This window comes from Anguilla anguilla, chromosome 4 (genome assembly GCF_013347855.1).
Source record: "Anguilla anguilla isolate fAngAng1 chromosome 4, fAngAng1.pri, whole genome shotgun sequence".
Classification (NCBI taxonomy): domain Eukaryota; kingdom Metazoa; phylum Chordata; class Actinopteri; order Anguilliformes; family Anguillidae; genus Anguilla; species Anguilla anguilla.
The window spans coordinates 40,327,469-40,351,353 of record NC_049204.1 but is presented as its reverse complement, the minus strand read 5'-3'; the positions used below and the strand labels follow the sequence as shown (position 1 = coordinate 40,351,353).

General features: G+C 39.6%; 1 protein-coding gene across 1 annotated transcript in view; it reads left to right on the top strand.

The window, feature by feature from the left end:
- The window catches only part of LOC118224982 (cohesin subunit SA-1-like), a 66,288-nt gene that overhangs the window by 22,301 nt on the left and 20,102 nt on the right, over nucleotides 1-23,885 (top strand). Inside the window, exons 2-14 of the mRNA XM_035412879.1 lie at nucleotides 14,691-14,922; nucleotides 15,446-15,566; nucleotides 16,528-16,680; nucleotides 17,182-17,278; nucleotides 17,705-17,781; nucleotides 18,148-18,352; nucleotides 18,919-19,070; nucleotides 19,258-19,331; nucleotides 19,446-19,569; nucleotides 20,634-20,732; nucleotides 21,300-21,379; nucleotides 23,144-23,251; nucleotides 23,738-23,852. Coding sequence (XP_035268770.1) covers nucleotides 14,894-14,922; nucleotides 15,446-15,566; nucleotides 16,528-16,680; nucleotides 17,182-17,278; nucleotides 17,705-17,781; nucleotides 18,148-18,352; nucleotides 18,919-19,070; nucleotides 19,258-19,331; nucleotides 19,446-19,569; nucleotides 20,634-20,732; nucleotides 21,300-21,379; nucleotides 23,144-23,251; nucleotides 23,738-23,852 — 1,434 coding nt within the window. The 5' untranslated portion in view covers nucleotides 14,691-14,893. The remainder of the gene's footprint in view (nucleotides 1-14,690; nucleotides 14,923-15,445; nucleotides 15,567-16,527; nucleotides 16,681-17,181; nucleotides 17,279-17,704; nucleotides 17,782-18,147; nucleotides 18,353-18,918; nucleotides 19,071-19,257; nucleotides 19,332-19,445; nucleotides 19,570-20,633; nucleotides 20,733-21,299; nucleotides 21,380-23,143; nucleotides 23,252-23,737; nucleotides 23,853-23,885) is intronic.

Below are 23,885 nucleotides of genomic sequence, written 5' to 3'. Positions count from 1 at the left end.
TATAAATGACATGTATTTGCCATATAGCCTGTCCTTTACTTTCTCTAGTTATGTCATGGTATTGATTATTATTTGTTACTGCTATCTTGATAGCTTGCTAGTGATATATCTCTCTATCTCTCTCACAAACTAGCTACAGGGTACATAGCTAGAGTTCTGTCTATCTCTCTCAATACCTAATGTTATCTGGCTTGCTATTGTGAGAAATGGATAGATCACTAGAAATAGCCAGCTCTCTAGTGGTGTATAAAACTGTGTTTTGTTGTCGATATGACTGATTTTGGTAGAACAAGCCATATAGTCTGCTGCCTAGCCTTTAATTTTTTTGCTGCTGTCAATTGCAATGAGTGCAATTATTCATGAAATGGTATCATATCGGTTGGAGAAATAGGAAGCCCAAAACTCTGATTGACTGTTAACGGTCAATGCCTGCAATAAGATAAACCACGGGGAACAGTTTTTGGACAACTTTTGTCACTCGGTTGTCCAGTTTCTCATGTTGCTGGCCCTCGCTCAGTTACATAGTGAATGAATGGACTTCCAGAAACTGGTCAACCGAATCGCTCCCTCTTCCTTACTGCAGTCAGACTGGTGGTCAACTGTGTTTTATTGAGAATTTGCAGCTTGATGCCATTTTCTCAGACAGCCTCACTGCTAATGGAGGACATTATGTTGCAGGGAAATATTATGTCCATATTCAAATATCTTTTTGCGATTCTTGCCTCTCCCAGTGTTGACATGAAGCTGCGGCAGTGTTACGTCAGCCAAGGGCAGGTCTGTCGTTTGTGAAAGCATCTATTGGCACTAGCGTAGAAGTGCAAAAATACCAACCCAGCCCTTGTGAATACAGTGCTTTCTTTTTACTTTTCAATAATTCAGTGTTGTTGTTTGTGCTTTGATATTTCAAAAGCTGAAGCAGTCGCTTCAGCTTTTTGAATTATTCTTTGGAAAAAATCTCTCATGAATAATGAAAAGAATGCCAACGCACAGAAGAGTAAATATTTATAGACGCATTCTATAATTTTTTTTGTTTTATGGGAGGCAGATGTTTACTGATGGCATGAGGACAGTTCTCTGGTTGGCAGTTGATGCATGTTTATGTGCACGCATGCATACACACTCAGAGCGAGAGAGAGAGAGGGTAGATAAGAAGAATTCTGCAAGATTGCTCTGCTTCTTTAGCAGTTTTACCTTTATGTAATAGGAGCTCACTCTGTGAGACCATGGGAAGACCTGTGTGTGTGTGTGTGTGTGTGTGTGTGTCTGTATCAGTGTCTGTGTGTGTATTTCATTGGATTTTTCACTGATCTCAAGAAAAGTTCTCACACATACTGGGTTTTGTAAGAAGGAAGCTTTTAAGAAAGGAAAAAAGTTTTTCTGAGAAGTTGGCGGGGTTCGCTGCCCATTCAAGCAGGACCGCTGCCAAATGCCCTTTTTGTTTAACTTCTTTTTCTGTCCCTCTCAGTCACTCATGTTTGTCTGTATCTTTTGTTATTTCCTCTGCTCTCACTGTTGGGGAGAGAGAAAGGAAGAGAGACAGAAGGAATGAGCAGTTTGCATTTCTGTGAGCATGGGGGCTGCTCATGAATGCACAGTTGCGTGTTTTCCATGTATCCTCTGGGGTTTAACAGCACTTTAGAAATGTGGCCTTGGCTGCCCTTATCCCAGAGACCCAGATTCCCTTTATTCTCCTTTATTTTGTCCAAGCACTGAATTGGGTTGGCTGATGGCAGAGCTTATCAGATTCTGAGCCACATGCTTTCATTTAGCATAATAACTAACAATTATGTAAGTCATTAAACAATTATTGCGATTATCATCATTAAAATGTTAAGATCTCAGGTGGAGCTGAAACCAGGACTCCTGCCTAATGGAGCCTTCTGGAGCATGTGGAGCCTCTGCACCTGTGCCAGGCGATCTCCACCCGTAACACAGCGCCATCTAATGGCAGGCTGATCTTGTCAGAGGATATCTTGCCCTTCTGTGCTCTCCTCACGCCCAGAATGATTGTAAATGACCCAGCAGCATCAGCACTGTGTTTTGCAAATGCAGGATAGAAATGCCAAGGACCCAGTTGACGACAGCTTGTCAATCAGCCAGTTATCTGTGGTCATTCTGGTCATCATTCTGGAGGGGTGGAAACTATGGTTCAGTCTCCGTCAGTTCGTTCGTTTGTCACACTGTAGTATTATGTGTCCTCCACAAGGTGATGATGCCATTATAACCTAGAACTGTCAATCAAATAGGAAGTTAGCTCAATCTCAGTTTGGTCTACATCTAGCAGGTACCATTTTCAGTTCTGGTTCTCAGTCACATCTAGCAGCTACCGGTAAGTGACTTATTTTTAATTTCATTTTTTAAATTTTCGTTTATTTATTTTAGCTATAATGAAATGGCTGGACTACAATGTGGCAGTCCTGAAGGCACGTACGTCATTCTGGTTGGCTTCATTGCTGGCTTATAAAGCTTACTGTTTGTGCAGAAACTTAGCTAACAATCTTGTTTCATACGTTCATTAGCTAGCTACCAACATAGTTATATCTTAAATGCACTGGCTTATAGAAGCAAGATGTATTGAGCGCTGCCAGATTTAACTTGCTACAAATTAACAGTAGGCCCAACTGTTGTGGTTAGCTCGCTAGTTAGCTAGCTAGCTGAATGCATAATGCCCTTGGGTACTGTAAAGACAATAAAATGTTTCATTTCCATAACTCGTGAGAATTTTTCATTTTATTGCATTTTTGTTGCCAGCGTCATCTTCATCAGCTGGTTGACAACTGGTTTTGTTTTTGTTAGGCTAATTAGAAAAATAAGCAAGTAGCCATCTTCGCTGATGCAGCAGCAACAAACTGATTATCAATATCTTATGGGTATTTGTATTTAGAATTTGTACTTTGGTTCTTGGTTACCATAGTCAAATTGCACTTGTGTTTTACTTGCCGCATCTTAAACACACTAGTCTGGGAATGTTGTTAGTACTATTGCTCTTATTAATCAGGTGAATGCATTAAGCAGACGGTCCTATTCAGCATCACATATAAGTTGCTCTGGATAGGACTGTCTGCTAAGTGATGGTAATGTAGTTGGCTAACGTTAGTTAAGTAATTTACTACTAGTAAGGCAGATATCTCTTTTTTTTTGTTTGCTTTGTTTTTAGTAATTAGTGTGGATGCTCATTTCTGCCACAAATGAATTAATTGCGACTTAATGTATTGAGTTTATTTCTTGGAATTCTTTTCACAATTGTGTATTTTTCCTCATAAATCAGACTTTTGTCTTTTGTCACAATTGTGGGTTTATTTCTTGGAATTCTGGTTTTATTTCTCGCAAGTGAATATCTTTTTCTTGGGATTCTGACTTTTTTCTCAGAATTGTGAGTATTTCTTGGAATTCTGACTTTCTCGTAATTGCAACTTTTCTCGCAATTAACAACCAACTGGTAGCTTAACCCCTTAAGTCGGATTGGGTTTATTCATTCGTTTTTTTGTCATTAAATTTTCAGTTAATCTTGTCACAATATATCGTTTGAAAGTGTTAAAACTTATGGTCTCTATAAACTTCTATCTCTATCAACTTTTTATGATGCCAATGTCTTAGTGACAACAGTTCCTTATTTTGTATTGGAGGTTGGAAAACAGGCTTGGGGGGTGAATGTGAATCATGGTAAATGTCAGTATTCTTATAATGGCAAGGGTCTAGCGAAAATGATCAAATAGTGGTTTTTAGTCTCAAAAACGTGCTAACTTCGAGAAACATCAGTGGAGTGTTCATTGTATACTTAACAATTCTCCCTAGGAACTATTGTTTTCCTTTTCGTCGTTACTTATGCACTGAGAGTACTGTCTACGCAGTTAGAATTAGTGTTGTCGCGATACCCAAATTTTGACTTTGATACCGATACCAGGTTTAGTATCACGATACTCGATGCTGAAACGATACTTGAAACTTAAACGATACTGATTCGATACTTGGTACCTAACGATACTGAAATTACCTTAATAGATCAGAAACGTAATGTCCACAAGGGTTGACCTCATTTTTGAATTCACGGTTTATTAACAACCTGGTTTATTAACAACCTTTAAGTTGAAGCCTGTTCAACATATTAATAAGCATAGGCCTATAGTGTTAGAACACTAAACAATAGAAAAATATATTAAATATATTTCAAAAATTAAACAATTGTAAACTAAAGAATCTTTAAACCTTTTTTAAATCTTTTTCACTTTAAAATAGATCTAAAAACAGCATATTTTAATAAGACTACAGCATCTTCCTATAATAAAATATTTCCAGATTAGAACACCAAGAGTGTTATAACAACACCATATTATATAACAAATAAGGTCTTACATAACTTTTCTGTCTCTCTCTTGCTAGTCGCTACTGAAGTGAACTGAGTCGAAGCTTGCGCTGTATCAGCGAGGCTGAAAGCACAAGCGCACCTTAGTTGGCTACCTTAGTTGCTACTGCCATCTAGCGAAGATTCAGACAAATTACACCTTTCATCCTCTCAATCAGTAGTCTCGCATAGCCAGACCTATCTCCACACTTCGTTTCAGCACTGTGCCTGCGCTGGAGAAAGGTCTGGCTCAACCCATTATCATTCCAGTATAGGGGAAATAAACGCTCTGGCTTGTTTGTATTTCTTTAAACCAATCACAATCGTCTTGGGTGGCGCTAAGCCCAGGATGCAGCGAAGGTGGCCTTGCAAAAACGGTAACACACAGATAGCGGAAGGGGAGGAGAATTCCGACTGAAATAGTCACCCAATGACAGGTTTATACCCACAGTTTATAGCCTGTGAGTCAGACTACTCAATCAGTAATGCGGGAGACACATTTCCCTGGCTTTTACATTTGACCTAAAAGTACCGAACGTCGGAAAATTCTAATGCCGAACCGTACCGAAAAAGTACTGAAGTTTTGGTATACCGTGCAACACTAGTTAGAATTGTTACTATGTTCGGTTTATACAGACTCTTTGGAACAAAATGAGTCCACCTACTACCTTGTCTGACCAGTACTAGTGAAGCAGACCCTCAGTATAGCTGATGGGACTCGCCGTGCAGATGTAATGACTCGGCATGGGCATCATAACTTCTCCCCAGTACACTGCCAGCCAGTGGCAGGCTATTATAGTGACGACTGAGAAGCATTTTATGCAATGAAATTCAATTTTTAACAGTGTGTAGCTTGTTAAGCTCGCATAAAAGGACATGCATTGCTTCTCCTGCGTAAACAAACCCTAAGTTTTTCAGTATGCATGCTGAGAACATTATGCACCGGCAAAAAAATTCTTCAGACTTTATACCTAAAAGGTCATTGTTTTACAACAAGAATGTATTTTTCCAATGCCTAAGTCTGAACAGAAGACTTAGCATTTTGAGAACTTAGAAGAAATTACTCATCTGAATGAATATTTATGAGATGACTAGGAAAACAGTGTAGCCTGTACAGCAGAGGGCGTGTTCAGTGAAGGCCTTCATCCTTAAGGACTTGATTCAGTCAGCATCTAAATACATTCTTAAAATATTTTATTATTATTTGGTATGCTTATAATTAAGGATTAGGCCTAATTGGGATGTGTTTGACATGTTGATGGGGGTGGGGTATTTGACTAAAACCTCAATCAATGGACCTCTAGATTGCTAATGTAGTTATTTTCTACAATCTTCCAGGCCTGGAAGATTAAAAAAAAAAAAAAAACTCACTCACTCACTCACTCACTCACTCACTCACTCACTCACTCACTCACTCACTCACTCACTCACTCACTCACTCACTCACTCACTCACTCACTCACTCACTCACTCACTCACTCACTCACTCACTCACTCACTCACTCACTCACTCACTCACTCACTCACTCACTCACTCACTCACTCACTCACTCACTCACTCACTCACTCACTCACTCACTCACTCACTCACTCACTCATTGGGCAAAAAAAGCCTCAAACCACTGTGCTGCTGCCAGATATGCAGTACATACTACAAGCATTGTTTCTCCTGATTAATTTTCCTGTTGAACTCAATGGAAAAAAATAGGAGAAACAATGTAGTACCTACTGCATATCTGGCAGCAGCACGGTGGTTTGAGGCTCATATGATACCTTGGACCCTTGATGACTTAAAGCCATTTAGCCAGCAAAGGTGTTTCATACTGTATCAGCATAATTTACAGCTGAATGTAGTCCCACCCCCCAATTCCCATAGAGATCCATTCAAATGCAAAGAGTTTTTGTATCGCTTGTAGGACAACCTGAAAATAAGATATCCAGACTCTGATGACGTTGATAGGTCACAGACATCAGGAAGTCATGGCATGCAAATGATATGCAACCAAATACAAAACATGACACTCTTATTTGGCATTATGTTAATTTGTCTACTGTATAAGTGAATTTCCCTGTTTTTAGCTTTTCCCCAAACAGTTCACTGCAGCAAAAGTAAACGAGCAAATGGTGGCACAGGAGTGAATTTGTTTAATTCTTGCTAATTTTCTGACCAATAGGCTTGACCCATTTATTGACCCATTTTTTTGCCCAGGAGTGTATATATATATATAATAAATATCCAAATGACTACCTGGACCTTAGTATACACTGCCATTGTAGCCTTTTCAGCTCATGTCTGCATGTTCCGAGTAGCATTACAAGAAATAAATTCACAATTGCAAGAAATAAAATTGCAATAAATCCAACATTTTTCTTTGTCTGTGGTAGAAACAGGCTTTCATAAGGATTGGGTTTGGACCTCCATTTTTAGCGAATGGATTGTAGCTCCCAATATGACAAAATAGGTAGCTGCTTGTTTGTTTTTTGTCATTTGGTAAATGACTATTATTATTTTCACACCCTGGTCAAAATGATACGGTTGCTCCTAGAAAACGCAGCCTTGGACACATTGAGATGTGCTGAATTGAAGGTATTCTGCCACTGCTGGTGACAGGAGAGACTAAGAGACTGCTGCCATGGAGCACGTTCCAACTTTCTTTCAGATATCATGTACTCGCTGAGTCTTATCTAGGTTGTACGTACACAGAAATTTTCACATATTAGGCCTAAGTTCTACAGCTGGATGTTTACTTTAGCAGTACAGGTTCAGGACCATCTTGATAGCGGCAGCCCATCTGGAAATGAAACCCACAGGCTGTGAGTCAAAATATCCCTCCACACAGACTGTGTATATGATCAATTTATATTTAGCAGATATACTGAAGCATTTCAGGTGAAGAAACTTTGCTTAATGGTGCAATAGCAGTGCCCCATCTAGGAATTGAGTCTGCAACCTCTGAGTTACAAACCCAGTTCCCTTACCATTATGCTATACTGCTCTTCCAAAGTTTGTAGGGTCAAGTGCTTTTTAATGGTTAACCCCTTTTGCGCAAGCCCCCTAGTTGCCAGGACTGAGATTGCTCAGCTCAGACATTCGGTGCTCCTGCAGCCAAACTATGAATGGAATTAAAACTCTGTGTTCTAGCTATATTAGTAAACAATACACAACAACTATGAAAAATACAGAGTTTTTAGGTGCCACAATTGTAGTGTATGTTGTCCATTTAACAAGCACCTCCTCTATGCAGTCTCATCTACAACTACACCCCCCAAGCATGACACACTGGATAAAAGCATCTATCTTGGAGTTAAAAATATTATTTCACCACAAAAAATTTGTATTCCATCACAGCAACAAGGTAAAGCCAACAATAACCCAAAGATATGCCTATAAAGTGGTGAAAAACACTACACACTGAATAGCTAAATAAACAAGAGGAATTATACCATGTCAATCTACTATCAATATCTGCGACTAAATACAGAATAAATATACAAACTTGCCATTGGTTTTACTCACAGAGATGTCCCTTTCAAGATTCTACGGTCATTTATTGTCTTGAACAATCAATTTGAGAAATAAACACGCAAATAGTAAGCGTGGGCATTGACATCGGCTTCACTCAAAACCCTACTTGTTCACGGTATTACAACTCATTTGAATTTGTTCTGGTTTGATTGATAACTCTTTTATCTAGTAGAAGACAGTACAAGCCTTCCCACGGTGTATGGGATGTCTCATTTGAAATGTATTAGAACTTTTGAGAGCTCTGCACCACAGATTGAATTGTTTCTTCAGCACAATGTTGTCCAGTCAACTGTAATGTTACACACTAATATACTGTACAAGCACTCGTTGAAGCATAATTGTTTCTTCCTTCAATTTTTTTGAAGATTTTACTTATTGTACCAACTCATCATAGAATAGAATAGAATAGAAAACTTTATTGTCCATTAAATATAAAATAAAATGGAAATTTTCTTTCAGCTCAGTGCTCATTGCAAGTGACACAGACAAAGGTATGCACAGATCAAAAAACATAACAGCAAACATTGGACAACCATAAGGTCACTATAATGTCCTTCAAGTAACAACACTGTATGTCCTTCAAATAACATCTCCTGGTTACTGTTAGCTACATCCACATGCCCAAGTCTTTGGTTGGTCCATTATTGAGGATAGTGATTGCAGAGGGGACATGATTTTCTGTAGAATTTCCTTGCCTTTGGGACCCTTAGTCTCCTCCCAGAGGGTAGTTTTTGGAATGACGAGTGAAGTGGATGGGAGCAGTCACCCATGATATGTAGGGCTTTCCTTTTCATGGCAAGACCATATAGGTGTTGCAGTGATGATTGCTTAATGCCAATTATTTTACTGGCTTGGTTTATTATTTGTGCTAGTTTTGATTTATTCCGCACAGTGAGATTTCCATACCAGGACACTATATTAAAGGTCATTACACTTTCAATGAGAGATCTGTACACTAAGACCAATGTAGGGGTAGCAACATGAAATTTCTTAGGAAGTCTCCTATGAAAGACAATCCGCTGTCTGGCTTTTTTGTAGATTGAGTTACAATTCTCAGTGAAGGTAAGTTTCTCATCAAGGACGGTACCCAGGTATTTAAAACTAGAGACCTGCTCTACTTGTTGCCCTTTTATGTTGAGGGCATCAGTGGTGATTCCTCCAAGACACAGTTCTTTGGTTTTGTTGATATTGAGGTCAAGAAAGCTGTTGTTGAACCATGCTAAGTTTTGCATGTACTGTAAGTATGCAATTGGTGGTGATTTCTGGTCAAGGCATGCAACTAGTGCCATGTCATCTGCATATTTAATGAGAGTGAGATCTTTGCTGTTTTCCTGGATTTCATTTGTGTGAATGGAGAATAGTGCAGAAGATAGCACGCAACCTTGGGGAACACCACTGTTTAAAATCAACTCGTCAGAGAGATGGCCATCATAATGGCTAAAGTGAAATCTCGCCTTGCTGACATGGCTTTGGGGACTGGGTCAGAAGAGGAGGAGTCCCCAAAGGATATGTCTTGTGAGGATACATATGAACATGGCAAAGATGTATGTATATACTGCTAGTAACATTTCAATTATTTATGTTGTGTCATATTTTTGATATTGTTACATTTTAATTTGTCGCAAGAGACAAATTGAAACTTTGCTACTAATGGTCAGTGTATTTGTATTGGGGGCTAAATAGCTGTTCATCCAGTGACATTGTTAGTGTACCCTAGGCAGTGTTAGCATAGTGGCTTGTAGTGGCCTGCTTAATTTGAAAATGTTTCATCTTAAACCATCATATGGTGCAAATCATTATGCTTTATAATGGACAAAAAGCATTTTATTCATCTTTAGAGAGGTTTTGCTTTGGGTTTTGGATCCCTAGATATCATAGTCCCCTATACTGATGAAAAGATAGGAATTCTCACTTGGAAATGATGCAGAAGTGAGTTTCATCAGTCAAAACAGTTGATTTGTAGTGAAATATAGGGTTACAGCCAGACCTGGGTCAAATAAATATTTAAAAATATAGAAATTGCTGTCATTTACAAACACTGAGTATTTAAATTATTTGAAAATAGGTTTAAGGAGCATTTGCATGTATTTGCAACTTTGTACTTTCAAATATATCTTTAAAAAACATTTAAAATGCCCCCCATGCAAAGACATGTATGGGCATTTAGGCTGATGTCTGTTAGAGGTTGTACATGGGTTGTTTAAAACTGCCAACGTAGGCTACACTTGCCCTTAATCCAAATTCAACCGCTAGCCCCTAGTAGTTCCCCTGGAGTGCCCTCAGTATTATAGCTTACTGACATCACATCGAGGACCACTCACAAAGATTGTACAAAGAACTCTAGGATACCCACTTTAACATGAAGCCTACATTGTACATTGTTTCTGGCTTGGTCATTTCTGTTGGCTATCACTGAAATATTTCAAAATGTTTTTAACCCCTTTGCAAAAAATCAAAAATGAGTTTGCTCTTATTTTAGTTTACAATTAAATACTGAGAGGTCCCATATATAAAACAGGTTAAACGATACATATCCTGGATTAAAAACTCCTTGACCACAAGTGCGTAACATCAAAGATCTATGAAGCAAAAAGTAAGAAGTGTACCCAGTGTCTCCAAATCTATCTAAAATGCATTGCTGTGAATCACAACATAATCATATATTTCACTGCAAATCAATTGTTTTGACTCAAGAAACTCACTTCTGCATCATTCTCAAGTGGGAATTACAGGCTTCTCGTCAGTGCAGTGGTCTAAAATATCTAGGGGTCTAGAAACATATCCAAAATCTCTCCAGAAATAAATAAAATGCTTTTTGTCTATTATAAAGCATACAAAATGTGCCCCTTATGAAGGTTTAAGATGAAACATTGATATCAGATTAAAGAATAATGCAAGAACATTATCACACAATGAAGTACAGTACCTAAATGTGTAATCATTAACTCTCGTATGTTTTTCTGTACTGTACAGTATGTAATGTTTTCTTGTATGGGGATGGGACGACATTAAAACAATATTCAACCATCCACCACGTTTTGGCAATGTTCCAGCTCACGTCACATCCGGTGCATTTAACACAAACCCTGAGCAAACGAAGGAGCTACCAACGAACGCTAATGTTACAATGTGAAATATCCTCATAAAATAACACTAACCAATTGAAAGACACTCATTTTCAAAAAATAACATATAACTGAGCAGTAACGCTCACATATTGACAAATAAATCTTATCTGTGTTCAGTTGATGGAGACAGAGACAGAGAATCAATGATGTCATTCTCCTCTTGAATTGGTCCAGTATGAGCTGAGTCTATCAGCAAACATATGCCTTAACCATGCTCAGAAGTTCTCAATAATAATATTTTCCAAGAAATTAATAAACTTATCGATAATGTTTCGCCAGGTGCAGTGTCTTTTACTGCTGCCTTAGAGTGAATGCGTAATGCGGTGATAATGATTCAAAACCTTTGGTTACGCTGGGCTATAAAATGCCATTCCATAAGTAAAATTAGATGTATTATACATCGTTAGAATGTTTATACGGTCACCTACTGGATAAATTAATTGTCTGTCAAGCCAGGTTGTACTGAAAAGGGTGGCAACACCGTAAACAACGTGTGGTATTAAACACAGCAATAAATACATAAATAAATAAAATACATGCCACTGAACCTTGAAAGGGACATCTTTACGAGTAAAACCAAAGATAAGATTTTATATTTATTCCGTGTTTAGTCACAGATATTGATAGTGGGATGGCATAATATAATTCTAGTATAATTCCTCTTGTTTATTTCAATGTTCAGTGAGCAGCGTTTTTCACAGCTGTACTGGTGTACCTTTGACTATTGTTGGCTTTACCTTGTTGCTATGACGGAATACAAATTATTAGTGGTGAACAAATTTTTTTATGTGTTCCCAGATAGACACTGTTGTCCAATGTGTCATGCGTGGGGGTTGTAATTGCAGATGAGACTGCAGGGAGGGGGGGGCTTGATAAATGGACAAGCAGTGTGAAAATGGTGGCGCTTAGAAATTCTGTCTTTGGCATAGTAGTCTTGAATCGTCTACTAATGAAGCTAGAACACAGAGTTTGTGTTCTGAACTCATAATTTGGTTGCAAGAGCACAGAATGTCTGAGTTGAGCAATCTCAGGACGCTGTCATGGTGATTGCACCAACAAATATTTATTTGTCATTTATTTGTCAATATGTGAGCTTTACTGCTCAGTTATATGTTATTACTATTTTAAAGTTATATGCTATTACTATTTTAAAGTGATTTTAAAAGGCACTAAATACTATTTGTAAAGTATTTGGTTTCTCAGGAATGTATTTATTTAAAGGAATGTATTTAAAAAAAATTTTTTTTCCAAAAAAATACTATTTTGGAAAGTATTTGGTTTTCCATAAAAATAAAATAATAAAAATTCAAATACAAAGTATTTAATGTGTAAGTGTATTTAGAAATACTTCAAATATGTATTTAACTACATATTAAAATACAAATACGTTTGAGTATACGTCTGTTGCACAATTTAGACATTTTGGATAGATTTGGTGACATGAAGGGACAGCAGGGTACACTGCTTACTTTTTGCTTCATAGATTTTTAGTAGTGCTGCATATCACTCTCAGATTTTGCACTCTCAAGGAGTTTTTGTTCCAGGACTAGTATGTTTTACAAACTGAAGGACACAAACCTCATTTTTGCATTTTTGCCTTTTTGGGTTTTTTACCTAAATTATGAATATAAGCTAATTTAGTGTTGTAAATGGTAAAAATGCCTTGCTTCATTTAGGGCATTTTCCAAGTCTCTGTGATGCTCACATCTTGAGTTATAAATACTTAAATAGAAAAACTCCTAAATGGGTGAGGATTGACAAGATTTGTCATCTGTGCAAAGGGGTTAAGTTGGTAAAGGTTTTATTTAAAGTTTTAAGGTTAAGTTCTTGGCTCAGCACTTGTTGCCTGTGGATCAATTCTTCTGGCTGTACGTTCCAAAACCACAAGGGTTGAGGTGATGTATTACATCATAATGTAATACCTGTCCTCTGCATTCAGTATTTAACTGCACAGGTGTATTGACAAGGCTAGAAAAAATTTACCACAAGTGCGTAAAATTAAGTGTAATCTCCAATATGCATTATGTTCCTGGGTGTTAGGGCCAGTAACTTTGTAACTCAAAGGTTGTGCATTCAATTCCCTACATTACTGGTGTATCCTTGAACAAGGTCATTTATCAGAATTTCTTCATAAATAGATTGAGCTCCTGTGGTGAAATGTCCAGACAGTTGTGGAGTCAAATCCTGAATTGGTCCCTACAGTTGTACTGCAGAGGAAGTCTTCTGACTCACAAATGTTGTATTGAATGTGGTCACAAGCCACCTGTCTTGATTCAAGCACTTTTCTAAGGTTTGAATGTTTGATATTTGATCTGACTTCCTCTCAGATTTGCTCCTGTGTGCTCTCTCACTCTGCCTGTCTAAACGCTGTTTAGGATGATATAGAAACATTTAAATTAAATAACTTACCTATCCTGCCCCCTACTGATACCCTTATTATACTTTATAGACATGTCCCAAATTCTTGTTTCTGCCTGGCTCAAAAAAAAAGCTTTGGATTCATAGTGTAAATGTATAAAATTACATTTTATGTTAAAATGAATACATTTTTATGTTTCTACACATTTGTTTGTTGTGCATATTTTTTACTTGCCTTTTTGTCTCTGGCTCCAACACTTTGTGGTTCACACTGCCCCTAGTGGTGGTGTTCCACATAACAAAAATACATGCTGTGTACATTTTATAAAATTAACAAGGTCAATTAAAATTTTAATGTACATTTGCATTATTTACATTTTTTCATATTTCTGGTTTTTCTAGATTCAGGTCAGTTGAACAAAGTGATCCTGGATCACCAAAGTGATTTTTGTCTTTTAAATATATTGTTAGAATGTTTTTTTTTCTCAGAACATATTCAGCATTACTGATTTTGGTTACCTGTCCTCATTAACTTTTTTGAACTAGTAAACTAGTTTTCCATTCCATTTATTGTGTAATATTTGGTGCTCTAATCACACAGGAGGACAACAAGGAGGTATTGTGAAACTAATGCATCTGCTTCTGATCTGATGCTGGTGATTTACTCAGCCTTATGCATGGATGGATATGTGTCTTGTTGGAAAGTACTTCAAAAGGAAATTACATTTACATAATCAAATTAAATTATATTTTTTACAAAACTGGAAAAATAGAGCTTTGCCTCATTCTGCTTTATGCAATTGAGATTTATCAGTAAAACATTTTTGAATAAAGACATCAGTCCTCATCTGAAAAAAAAATGGTTTGCATCTGGCTAAACAAATTTGCTTTGCTGCAGTTCATGGAACGGCCAGTCAGTGTCTCTGTTTCTTCCATTACCCATTTCCCATGTTCCCCCACGGAATGAGAATATGGATTTGTGTGCTGGAGCACGTACCCGGAATGCCTTGGGGGGGCATGTAAAAGATGAGAGAAGTGTGGGATGGGGGCATCTTCAGGTTTCATTTGATGCCCTTTTAAAAAATGTCACCAAACCTTTTATAGTCGCTGTTTTCCAGATCCCTCTCGGTGCAGATGTTGGTTACTGTGTCAGTAAGGCTCATTAAAATCATTAAATTTTGTTATTAAACCACTCATCATACAGCGTGTTCCAAAGTGGCAGGTACAAAGCTACAGCCATATTTACTCTTTAAAGATAGCTTATATGCTTTTGTGTAAACCGCTGTTAAAAGCATGTTTTTTGATCGCAGTTGTTTTCCTTCACTCTCTCTCACAGATTGTGTGCTATGACTTTTTGTGGCTCGTTTGAATGCATCAGAAGGCCAGCTGTTCCTAATCTGCAGCTTTTCTGGTGCTTGCTGAAGACATACCGGTTGAAACGCAGCCATTACCGGTGCTTAGTGGTGAAAGAAGACCCAATTCCCCATTAACACACCACATCCCTGAGGTGGAGTACGTTTGAGACATCACATTTCAGACATGATTACCTCAGAGCTACCAGTTTTCCAGTGAGTATTCCTGATGGTTACATTTATGTTTTTTTGTTTAATTCCTCCCCTTTCTCCCAATCACATTCACCAGTCACTCACTTCTACCTCCACTATCGGTTTATGAGAGTGCAGTGAAGTGTGTTCTCTCCTCCAAAATATATGACTTGAACCTGCTGCTTCTTTTCACAGTGCAGTCCACAAGTTGAGCTCACACAGACAAGAGTCGGAGGAGGACAATTCATGTGCAGCTTCAAGTACTGTAGATTGCATGTACCTGATTGGCCAGTGGGTGTTGCAATGTGACACGACATCCCGGCCAACCGAATCCCCTTTCTTCCTGTGTGATGCTCCACATAGTCGTGTGTTGCCGTGCGGGGGCTTTCGACTGCAGTCAGTACTGGCACAGTCCTGATTTGTACAGGAGCAAGGGGCGTATCCACACACTGGAACAGTAACAGAATGAGCTACTTGGCTGCCCTGATTAATATCAATTTGTCCGTTTTATGAAATTGTGCTGGTTCAGCTCCTCTTCTCTCCGCAGGGAGTCTGCTAACGAATCGGGTCAGCCCGAGACGGTCAGTCTGAGCATGAGCGTCAGTGAACTGGAGGACACCGGAGAGGTCAAGGGGAAGAAGAAGAGGGGGAGACCCGGGAGACCACCAGTATGCCCCAAATTCCTCTTTTCGATCCTGTCATTTCCATTACACATGAAATGCCCCCAATTTCCTTATTTAATTCCTCATGGAACATCCCTGTTCCCCTGTTTTGTTTGTTACACACATAACTGTCTATTTTTTATTTTATTTTATTATGCATGTATTGCTCCCTTGCTGTTCGGTATTATTATTGCAATATAATTTAATATTTTTGACTCAGTACTGGTATGGTGGATAGTTGAAAAATAAGCACGGTAGCTAAATCAGTTTGAAATATTGAATTTAAAATAATTCTTAAAATATAGTAAAACATTTTTAAAAGATTTAGACAGGTTGGCTTTGGGTTATATAAAATAGAATATAAAGAAACATGATTTAAATATTATTTAATTGTCTTGCTATTAACCATTAACTTTCCTAACTTAATTTAGCTAATGACAGAGATGCAGTATTTCAGAAGTGATCAGATTAGCCACCCGTCAGTGTTCAGCACCCTGCTGAGTGGGAGAAAAATGCTTAATGAAGATTTATCTGATGGTGCGCCGTGAGCGGTCTGCCATGGTTATCCGCATTCAGATTAGCATTAGCTGTATTGACCCTGCTGCTGAACATCCCATCAGATGTTTTTTTTTGTTGGTATTTTGTCTGCAAATGATCACATAAAAGGGTAACTCAACTGGGGAAAAAACCATTAAATTAAAATGCAGAGAATGATAAATTAAAAATCTCACCAAAATAGCTTTTTTTTTGTTATTGGTGTTTAAAAGGGCCTGTTTGTAAACGCAGTAAAGCAGTACACTATGGTACTGCTGGCTCACTGGCTTCATTGCCAACCTTTTTGAGGGCCTGTGAGTACTCTTATCCAGGGGTGTGGTTTCAAAAAATACATTAATACAAATCAGTCATTGGTTGTTATTATTATTTTTAATAATATTATTGTTTTTCATGTACCAATCCTCAATTCCAGTCAGCCAATAAGAAGCCTCGAAAGTCTCCTGTGGAGAAGGGGCAACCCGGGCCCCCCCGCGGGAGGAAAGCCAATGGTGTGACCCAGCAGAATGGGGAAGGAGATCCAGTCACGCTATTCGAGGTGGTCAAACTGGGCAAGAGTGCTATGCAGGTAGAGTCACCCCCAACCCCCCTTCCTCTTCCTCCCCTTTGGTCTCTTTACTCCATACACCTGTAAACCTTGTCATTTCATTGTCCTGTTAATGAATATATATATATATATATATAATATAGAATATTCTTACGTTTATATAACACTTTTCCGAATGCTCAAAGTGCTTTACAGTGAAGGGGACCTCACCTTACCCACCACCAATGTGTAGCACCCACCAGAAAGCTCACCACACATTAGCGAAGGTGGAGAGGGAGAGAACATTTATTTAGCCAATTAAATCTGGGGATGGTTTTGGTGGCAAGTTTGCGAGAGCCAGAATGAAAAAGAAAAATAATGTTAAACATCCAGTAAGACTGAGAGAGCCCGATTGGTTGGTTGGGCCAAAAGGGGACCCAGTAATCTTAACCACTAGACTGAACGGGAGGGTAGTATATACGTGGAATAATAGTATATGAATAAAACTATGGAGCCACTGTGTTTTTTGTCATTCCCATACAGGCTGTAGTGGATGACTGGATTGAGTCGTACAAACTGGACCGTGACATTGCACTGCTGGACCTCATCAACTTTTTCATCCAGTGCTCTGGGTGCAAAGGTAGGCAGCCTCTCCTCCCTCATTGACATTTAAATGTTTTCCCTGTTTATTTCTTATTTCCTTCCAAGGGCTTGTTTGCTCTGCTGGAAAATAGTATAATACATAATCTGATGCTGCTTTTTCATTAAGTAGGACTTCAGCTTGAGGTGGTCGGTTACCCGATTGTCAGACCTAAATTGTTATTTCACACGTTTTTGTTAGGAGTCAGACAGCAATTAAATTCGCTAATATGTACAATAGAAATGCGAAGGGATTGCCAGTTTACTCAGACAGAATTATTATGAAGCACAGACAGAATACAGGTTGAAAATACTGTTAAACTGCCAGACAGAATTTTCTCACTCTTATTAAATTGTATTTTAATGAATAGTTTTTTAAATGTAATGTCTGTATATATTTATTGACTGATTATTCTCTTTTTAACAGGCACTGTGAGAATCGAGATGTTCCGCAACATGCAGAATGCAGAGATTATCAGGAAAATGACAGAAGAGTTTGATGAGGTAATTTCCTCTTTGTTGAGTCTGATGATCCTTTTCCTGGGTGCTACATCCAGCTAAAGCATGACCTCTCAGTGCAGTGGTGATGGGAATAAAATGCCCTAAAACAGTCAACAGCTATTTCAGTTTAGAGGAATGGCTTCAGATCCACTGATTGTTTCATGAGTTACCTGGTTAATGGCGATGCTTATTCTTTATTTTAGTTCTTGATTCTTGATCAGATGTTGACTGAACAATTTCATATGGCCCCTTGACACAAGTGTATCTCACCTTGAATCATAACTGTACGTAATCATAAAATATTGTATTATACAGCAGCTTTCTCAAAGCATGTTACTGTGAGAATTTATAAGTGATATTTTTTTTCAGGACAGTGGAGACTACCCCCTCACCATGCCTGGTCCACAGTGGAAGAAGTTCAGGTACAACTTCTGCGAGTTCATTGGGGTTCTGATCCGGCAGTGCCAGTACAGCATCATTTATGACGAATACATGATGGACACGGTCATCTCGCTGCTGACTGGGCTGTCCGACTCCCAGGTCCGAGCCTTCCGGCACACCAGCACTCTGGCAGGTAAGATACAGGGCATAGCTACAGGACAAATACACTCAGTTTACAGGTAGGACAGTGCATAGGTAAAGAAAGAGGCACAGTTACAGGTAAGACACATGGCATAGCTACAGAAAAAAGACACACAGTTTACAGGTAAGAGACATGGCATAGCTACAGGTAAGAGACACAGTTACAGGTAAGACACAGGGCATAGCTACAGATAAGACACATTGTTTACAGGTAAGATACAGGGCATAGCTACAGGTAAAACACACAGTTTACAGGTAAGATACAGGACATAGCTCCAGGGGAAAAAAACACAGTCACAGGTAAGACACTGGGCATAGCTACAGGTAAGATACACAAAGTCACAAGTACGACAGTGCATAGCTAGAGGAAAGAGTCACACAGGGCATAGGTGCAGATAAGAGAGTCACAGGGCATAGCTACAGGCAAGAGAGAGGGCATAGATGCACTTAAGAGACAGGGTGTAACTGGAGGTAAGAGACACTATGAGCATGGACACAAACTATGACAAAGAGGGGCTTGAGCATGTTGGGGCAATTTGTGTATTTCCCCTGGTGCAGCAATGAAGCTCATGACTGCTTTGGTGAATGTGGCCTTGAACTTGAGCATCAACCAGGACAACACGCAGCGGCAGTACGAAGCGGAGAGGAACAAGGTTGCAGGGAAGAGGGCCAACGAGAAGCTGGAGCTGCTGTTGGACAAGAGGAAGGAAGTGAGCTATTCTCTCACTTTTTTTGGTTGTTTTATGTTTTTCTTTCCTTTCACACCCTCTACTTCATCTATCTCCTCATTTTAATCTGTAGTTTGCCCCAATATCAGTTAAACATTTGGCATGTTAAAAAAGTTTCAAGCTTTGGTTTCAGACTCTCAGTCATGCCATTTCCCAAATTGTTTCCCAGCTCCAGGAAAACCAAGATGAAATTGAAAACATGATGAACTCCATCTTCAAGGGCATTTTCGTTCACCGCTACAGGTGCGTGTGCATATCAGCCACCCATCTACAGAGGGCGCCGGACTCCCAACCTATCTGTTGGAATGAAAAGAAATTAAAATCTGTCTTTTCTTTGTCTATTCTTTTCTTTTGCAGAGATGCGATAGCGGAAATCCGGGCCATCTGCATAGAGGAGATTGGTGTGTGGATGAAAATGTACAGCGATGCCTTTCTGAATGACAGCTACCTGAAATATGTGGGGTGGACGCTCCACGACAGGGTGGGTCTGTCTCAGAGAATTCCCCTTCTGAAAGCAGGGCCCCAACTCTGACAGACCCTAAAGTGGTTTAAACTTTAATGCCGCACGTGTTGAGTGCCCTGTAAAATGGCACTCTCCTTAATAATTACTATACTCTGACTGAAACATTTGAAGTTGACTTTATTGGATGTAGTACTGTCCATGTGAGCAGTGTAGTATAATAGTTAGGGAACAGACTAGCAACTGAGAGGCTGACGGGTCAGTTCCCAGGTGGGGTGGTGCTCTTGTACTCTTGATCAAAGTTTTTGGCCTGAATTGCTTCAGTTAATATCCAGCTTTATAAATGGATTGTGAGTAAAATGTTAACCATGTAAATCGCTCTGGTTAAATGTGTGTTAAATACCTAAAACATGAATTGTTGTGACAGTACAAATGGCTGCTTAGGCCACATTTGGAGGTGAGAGCTTTATGATCAGTAGAGTTGTGCATATGAAACCCTTTCTGTTCCATTTGGAGATTCTAGTGTCTTATGGTTGAAGGCTCTTGTTATTCTGGGCTTTACCGAATGCTAGATTTGCAGTGCAGGTTTTTTAAAAGCTGTTATGAAGACTGTTTTGAATGATTTCCACTGACCACCCAGAGTTTCTACACATTTATGAACCTGCATTCTGGAATGTAACATCCCAAATAGAGGATGTTTGGAGGACATTTGATTACGGGTCTGTGTAATAGAGGGTCTGTGTATTGAGAGAAAGCTTGGAATGATCATGTCACAGGAGAGAAAATGACAACAATTCAGTGTTGTACTGAAGATCACGCTGTAACTAGGGAACGCAGTAATTGTTTGGGATTTTTGCTTTTAAGTAGCTGAGTAAAGCTGGCTGCCTTGTAGGCAAGAATCCAAATCCAAAATATAATCTCAATATTTTGTATTATGAAATATTTGTTTTATATTGTAATGAAAAATGTCTCATGTGTTTTTCTTCTTCTTCTCCTCCTCTTTGTAGCTGATAACAGCATGTGGATCATGACTGAGAAGGATAGTGGATATGACTGTAATCTGTTTGCTGTTTGTTTGTCTACAGCAAGGTGAAGTGAGGCTCAAGTGTCTGAAAGCCCTTCAGAATCTGTACACCAACCGAGAACTCTTCCCCAAGCTGGAGCTCTTCACTAACCGCTTTAAGGTGCAAAACAAACCCATGCGCTCATCTTCCTGCCATTCCCTGCGTTCCCAAGCTTCTTTAGAATCCTTGATGGAATAATGGAACGGTCATAAGTCAGAAGAGATTGTTATGGAAAAATGCCCAAATACAAACCATCTGTCCTATTAGCTCAGTAGGTTGATGCTGCTAGCTGTTAAGTCTAGCGGTGTCAGTGTTTGCTGGTATTGCTAATAATAGCTGATGGCAAGCTCCCTGGCTTACAATAAGCACTTGGCATTCCAATTTTCCCTGCCAAGATTATTTATGAATCAATGTGTCTCTGAGGTAGGTCCCCCTGTTCAGCAGTTTTAAAAATTATTATAATAATTTTTTATTAATGTTATGTAACTGACCAAAACAGATTACGGTACATTTCACACACTGTCGATTTATACAGTTGAAAGTTTTCTGAAGCTGTTCAGGTTAAAGTAGGGAGCGAGAGCAGAGCTCCAACTGGGAAAAGAGCAAGCCCAGCTTGTTGCTGTAACGCCACACTGTCTCTGTAGTGACCACATGACACGAAAACCCATTTGTTCTGTGTTCTTCTAGGACCGTATTGTCTCCATGACTCTGGACAAAGAGTATGACGTGGCTGTCGAAGCCATCCGACTGGTAACCCTAATCTTGCAGTGAGTGTCATCAAGGGGTTGTGGCTTACCGTACTCACCCTCACCACATGAAGGTTATGTATGTACAACTATGTGTTGGAACTGGGCTCCATTTATTAATTAATCATACAGTATGTAAAAAAGAAGATTAAGAAAATTTGATTAAGAAATTAGATTAAGAAAATAGAGTATAGTTCTTAATCTAATATGAACAGAATAAAGCAAATATATATTTTGAAACTGTAACTGTATTTTGTAATTATGCTTTTTGTTGCCAATAATATAAGCGGGATAATCATGCTGAGCATTACGCATTTTAAATGCCCTGCGCTGAGAGAACTTACTAGCTCCGTCAACTAAAATGAAAACATGCATTTCCATCTATCCATCCATTATCTATACTCGCTTATCATGGGCAGGGTCGTGGGGGTGCTATCCCAGCATGCATGGGGTGAGAGGCAGGAATACACCCTGGACAGGCCACCAATCTATCGCAGGGAACACACACCATTCACTCACACACCCATGCCTATGGGCAATTTAGAGCTTAGAGTCTTCTTGGGAGGAAACCCATGCAGACACGAGGAGAAAACGCAAACTCGAACCTAGCTGTGAGGCAACAGTGCTACCCACTGTACCACTGTGCCGCCCAGCATGGTTTTTAAAACATGCAATTCCATTGCAAATACTACAGTATTCCAGCAAATATCCCATACTCTATATACCACTTAGCAATGTGTTTTTCTAGTATCTCTATTTGGTTACCTAATAATGAATGAATTAATGAATATTAAAATGAATGCATGAATGATCCAATAATTAATAAATTAAAAATGAATATTAAGATTCTGTTTGGTTTTAAGTCAAAATGGTTTCACAGTATGTGTGTTATCACAGATAGCTAGCTAGCCAACTACTGAATTATATTCAAAACACAGGCTAAACTATAAATGTAGTCAAGCTGAAACTAGACTACTCTCTACCTATACCGTGTTTCATGGATGTCAAGCTAACACTGTTGCTTGTTCTTACAAATTTCCACTTTATTTATTGAGTCCGACCAATGCACATTCATTTTGAACGGTGATTAAACTTCTGCAACTTTCAACTTTTTTGCAATGTTCCGATTTCCACACATCCCAGCCAACCAGAACATGATGCAAAAACTTGGTACCAATGGGCGTTGTGCATGCATTTTCTATACAACGAGTGGTGCTGCCCGGCCAAGATGCATTCTAAAAAATCTATTCTTCCCCATGCTAGGAATCAAACACATTATGCAATCACTCGATCTGTGAAAATAATTGAAAGTTTTCATTCCTAGCATTGACTGTTTTCTTCCTTCTGTCACACGATTGTTGTGTGTAGTGCAGTCACTTGCCTTTTTAGCTGATGTGACCACAGCTGTGGGTGCTCACATTTCACAACATATTTCTTCAGACTCTTTTGTTGTTACTGTGGTTATTGTGTGCCGCTCCCTTTTTTTATTCTGCCTGTCAGGCTGTCTGGTCATATCTTCCACCAGCAGCTTTACTCTCCATTCATTCCTGTCTGTCTTTGTCTCTGTGTGTCTGTCTGTGGCCTTGCCTGTTTGTATCTGTGTGTCTGTCTGTGGCCTTGCCTGTTTGTATCTGTGTGTCTGTCTGTGGCCTTGCCTGTTTGTATCTGTGTGTCTGTCTCTGGCCTTGCCTGTTTGTCTCTGTGTATCTGTCGCTGGTCCTGCATGTATGCATGTGTTTGTCCTTATGTCTTCCCCCCATGACCTGCTGGGTGTTGTTGTTTTAGAGGCAGCGAGGACGCCCTTTCTAACGAGGACTGCGAGAACGTTTACCACCTGGTGTACTCCGCCCACCGCCCTGTGGCGGGCGCAGCGGGAGAATTCCTCCATCGCAAGTGAGTCTGCACCCCTCTCGCACCCTCAAAACCCCCCCTTGATTCCCAAAGCCCTCCCTCTACGCCCTAGTACCCATGCACACACTGTCACTAATGTCATGTTAGCCACCACACCCTGCTTTTGGAATGAACAGGGGTACATTTCCACACATGTACAGATGGTGGCAGCAGTGAGCACGGCGGCTGCTGTCGCCTGTTGCTCTGAAGATGTGTTCAGAGAGGACTGGCAGCAGAATGTGGCGGTGGGTGGGATGGGGTGGGTGTACTGATTGTACATGTGGTGAAGAAGACTGAGCTCTGTCTTGGTCTTGGGGGTTGTGTGTGTGTGTGTGTGTGTGTGTTTCTCTGTGTTTGTGTGTTTCTGTGAGTGACTGAGTGAATGGGTCTGTGTGTCTGTAAAGTGGAGCTCTGTTCTGGGGGGTTTTATGTTCTGGGGGGTGTTTATGAGGGGGGGTTGAGCTCTGTTTGGGCCCTGCTCTCTACCAGGCTGTTCAGCAGACACGACCCCCAGGCAGAGGAGGCTCTGGCCCGGCGGAGGGGGAGAAACAGCCCGAACGGGAACCTCATCCGCATGCTGGTGCTCTTCTTCCTGGAGAGCGAGGTACAGGGAATGCCTGAAACTACAAGCCTCTGT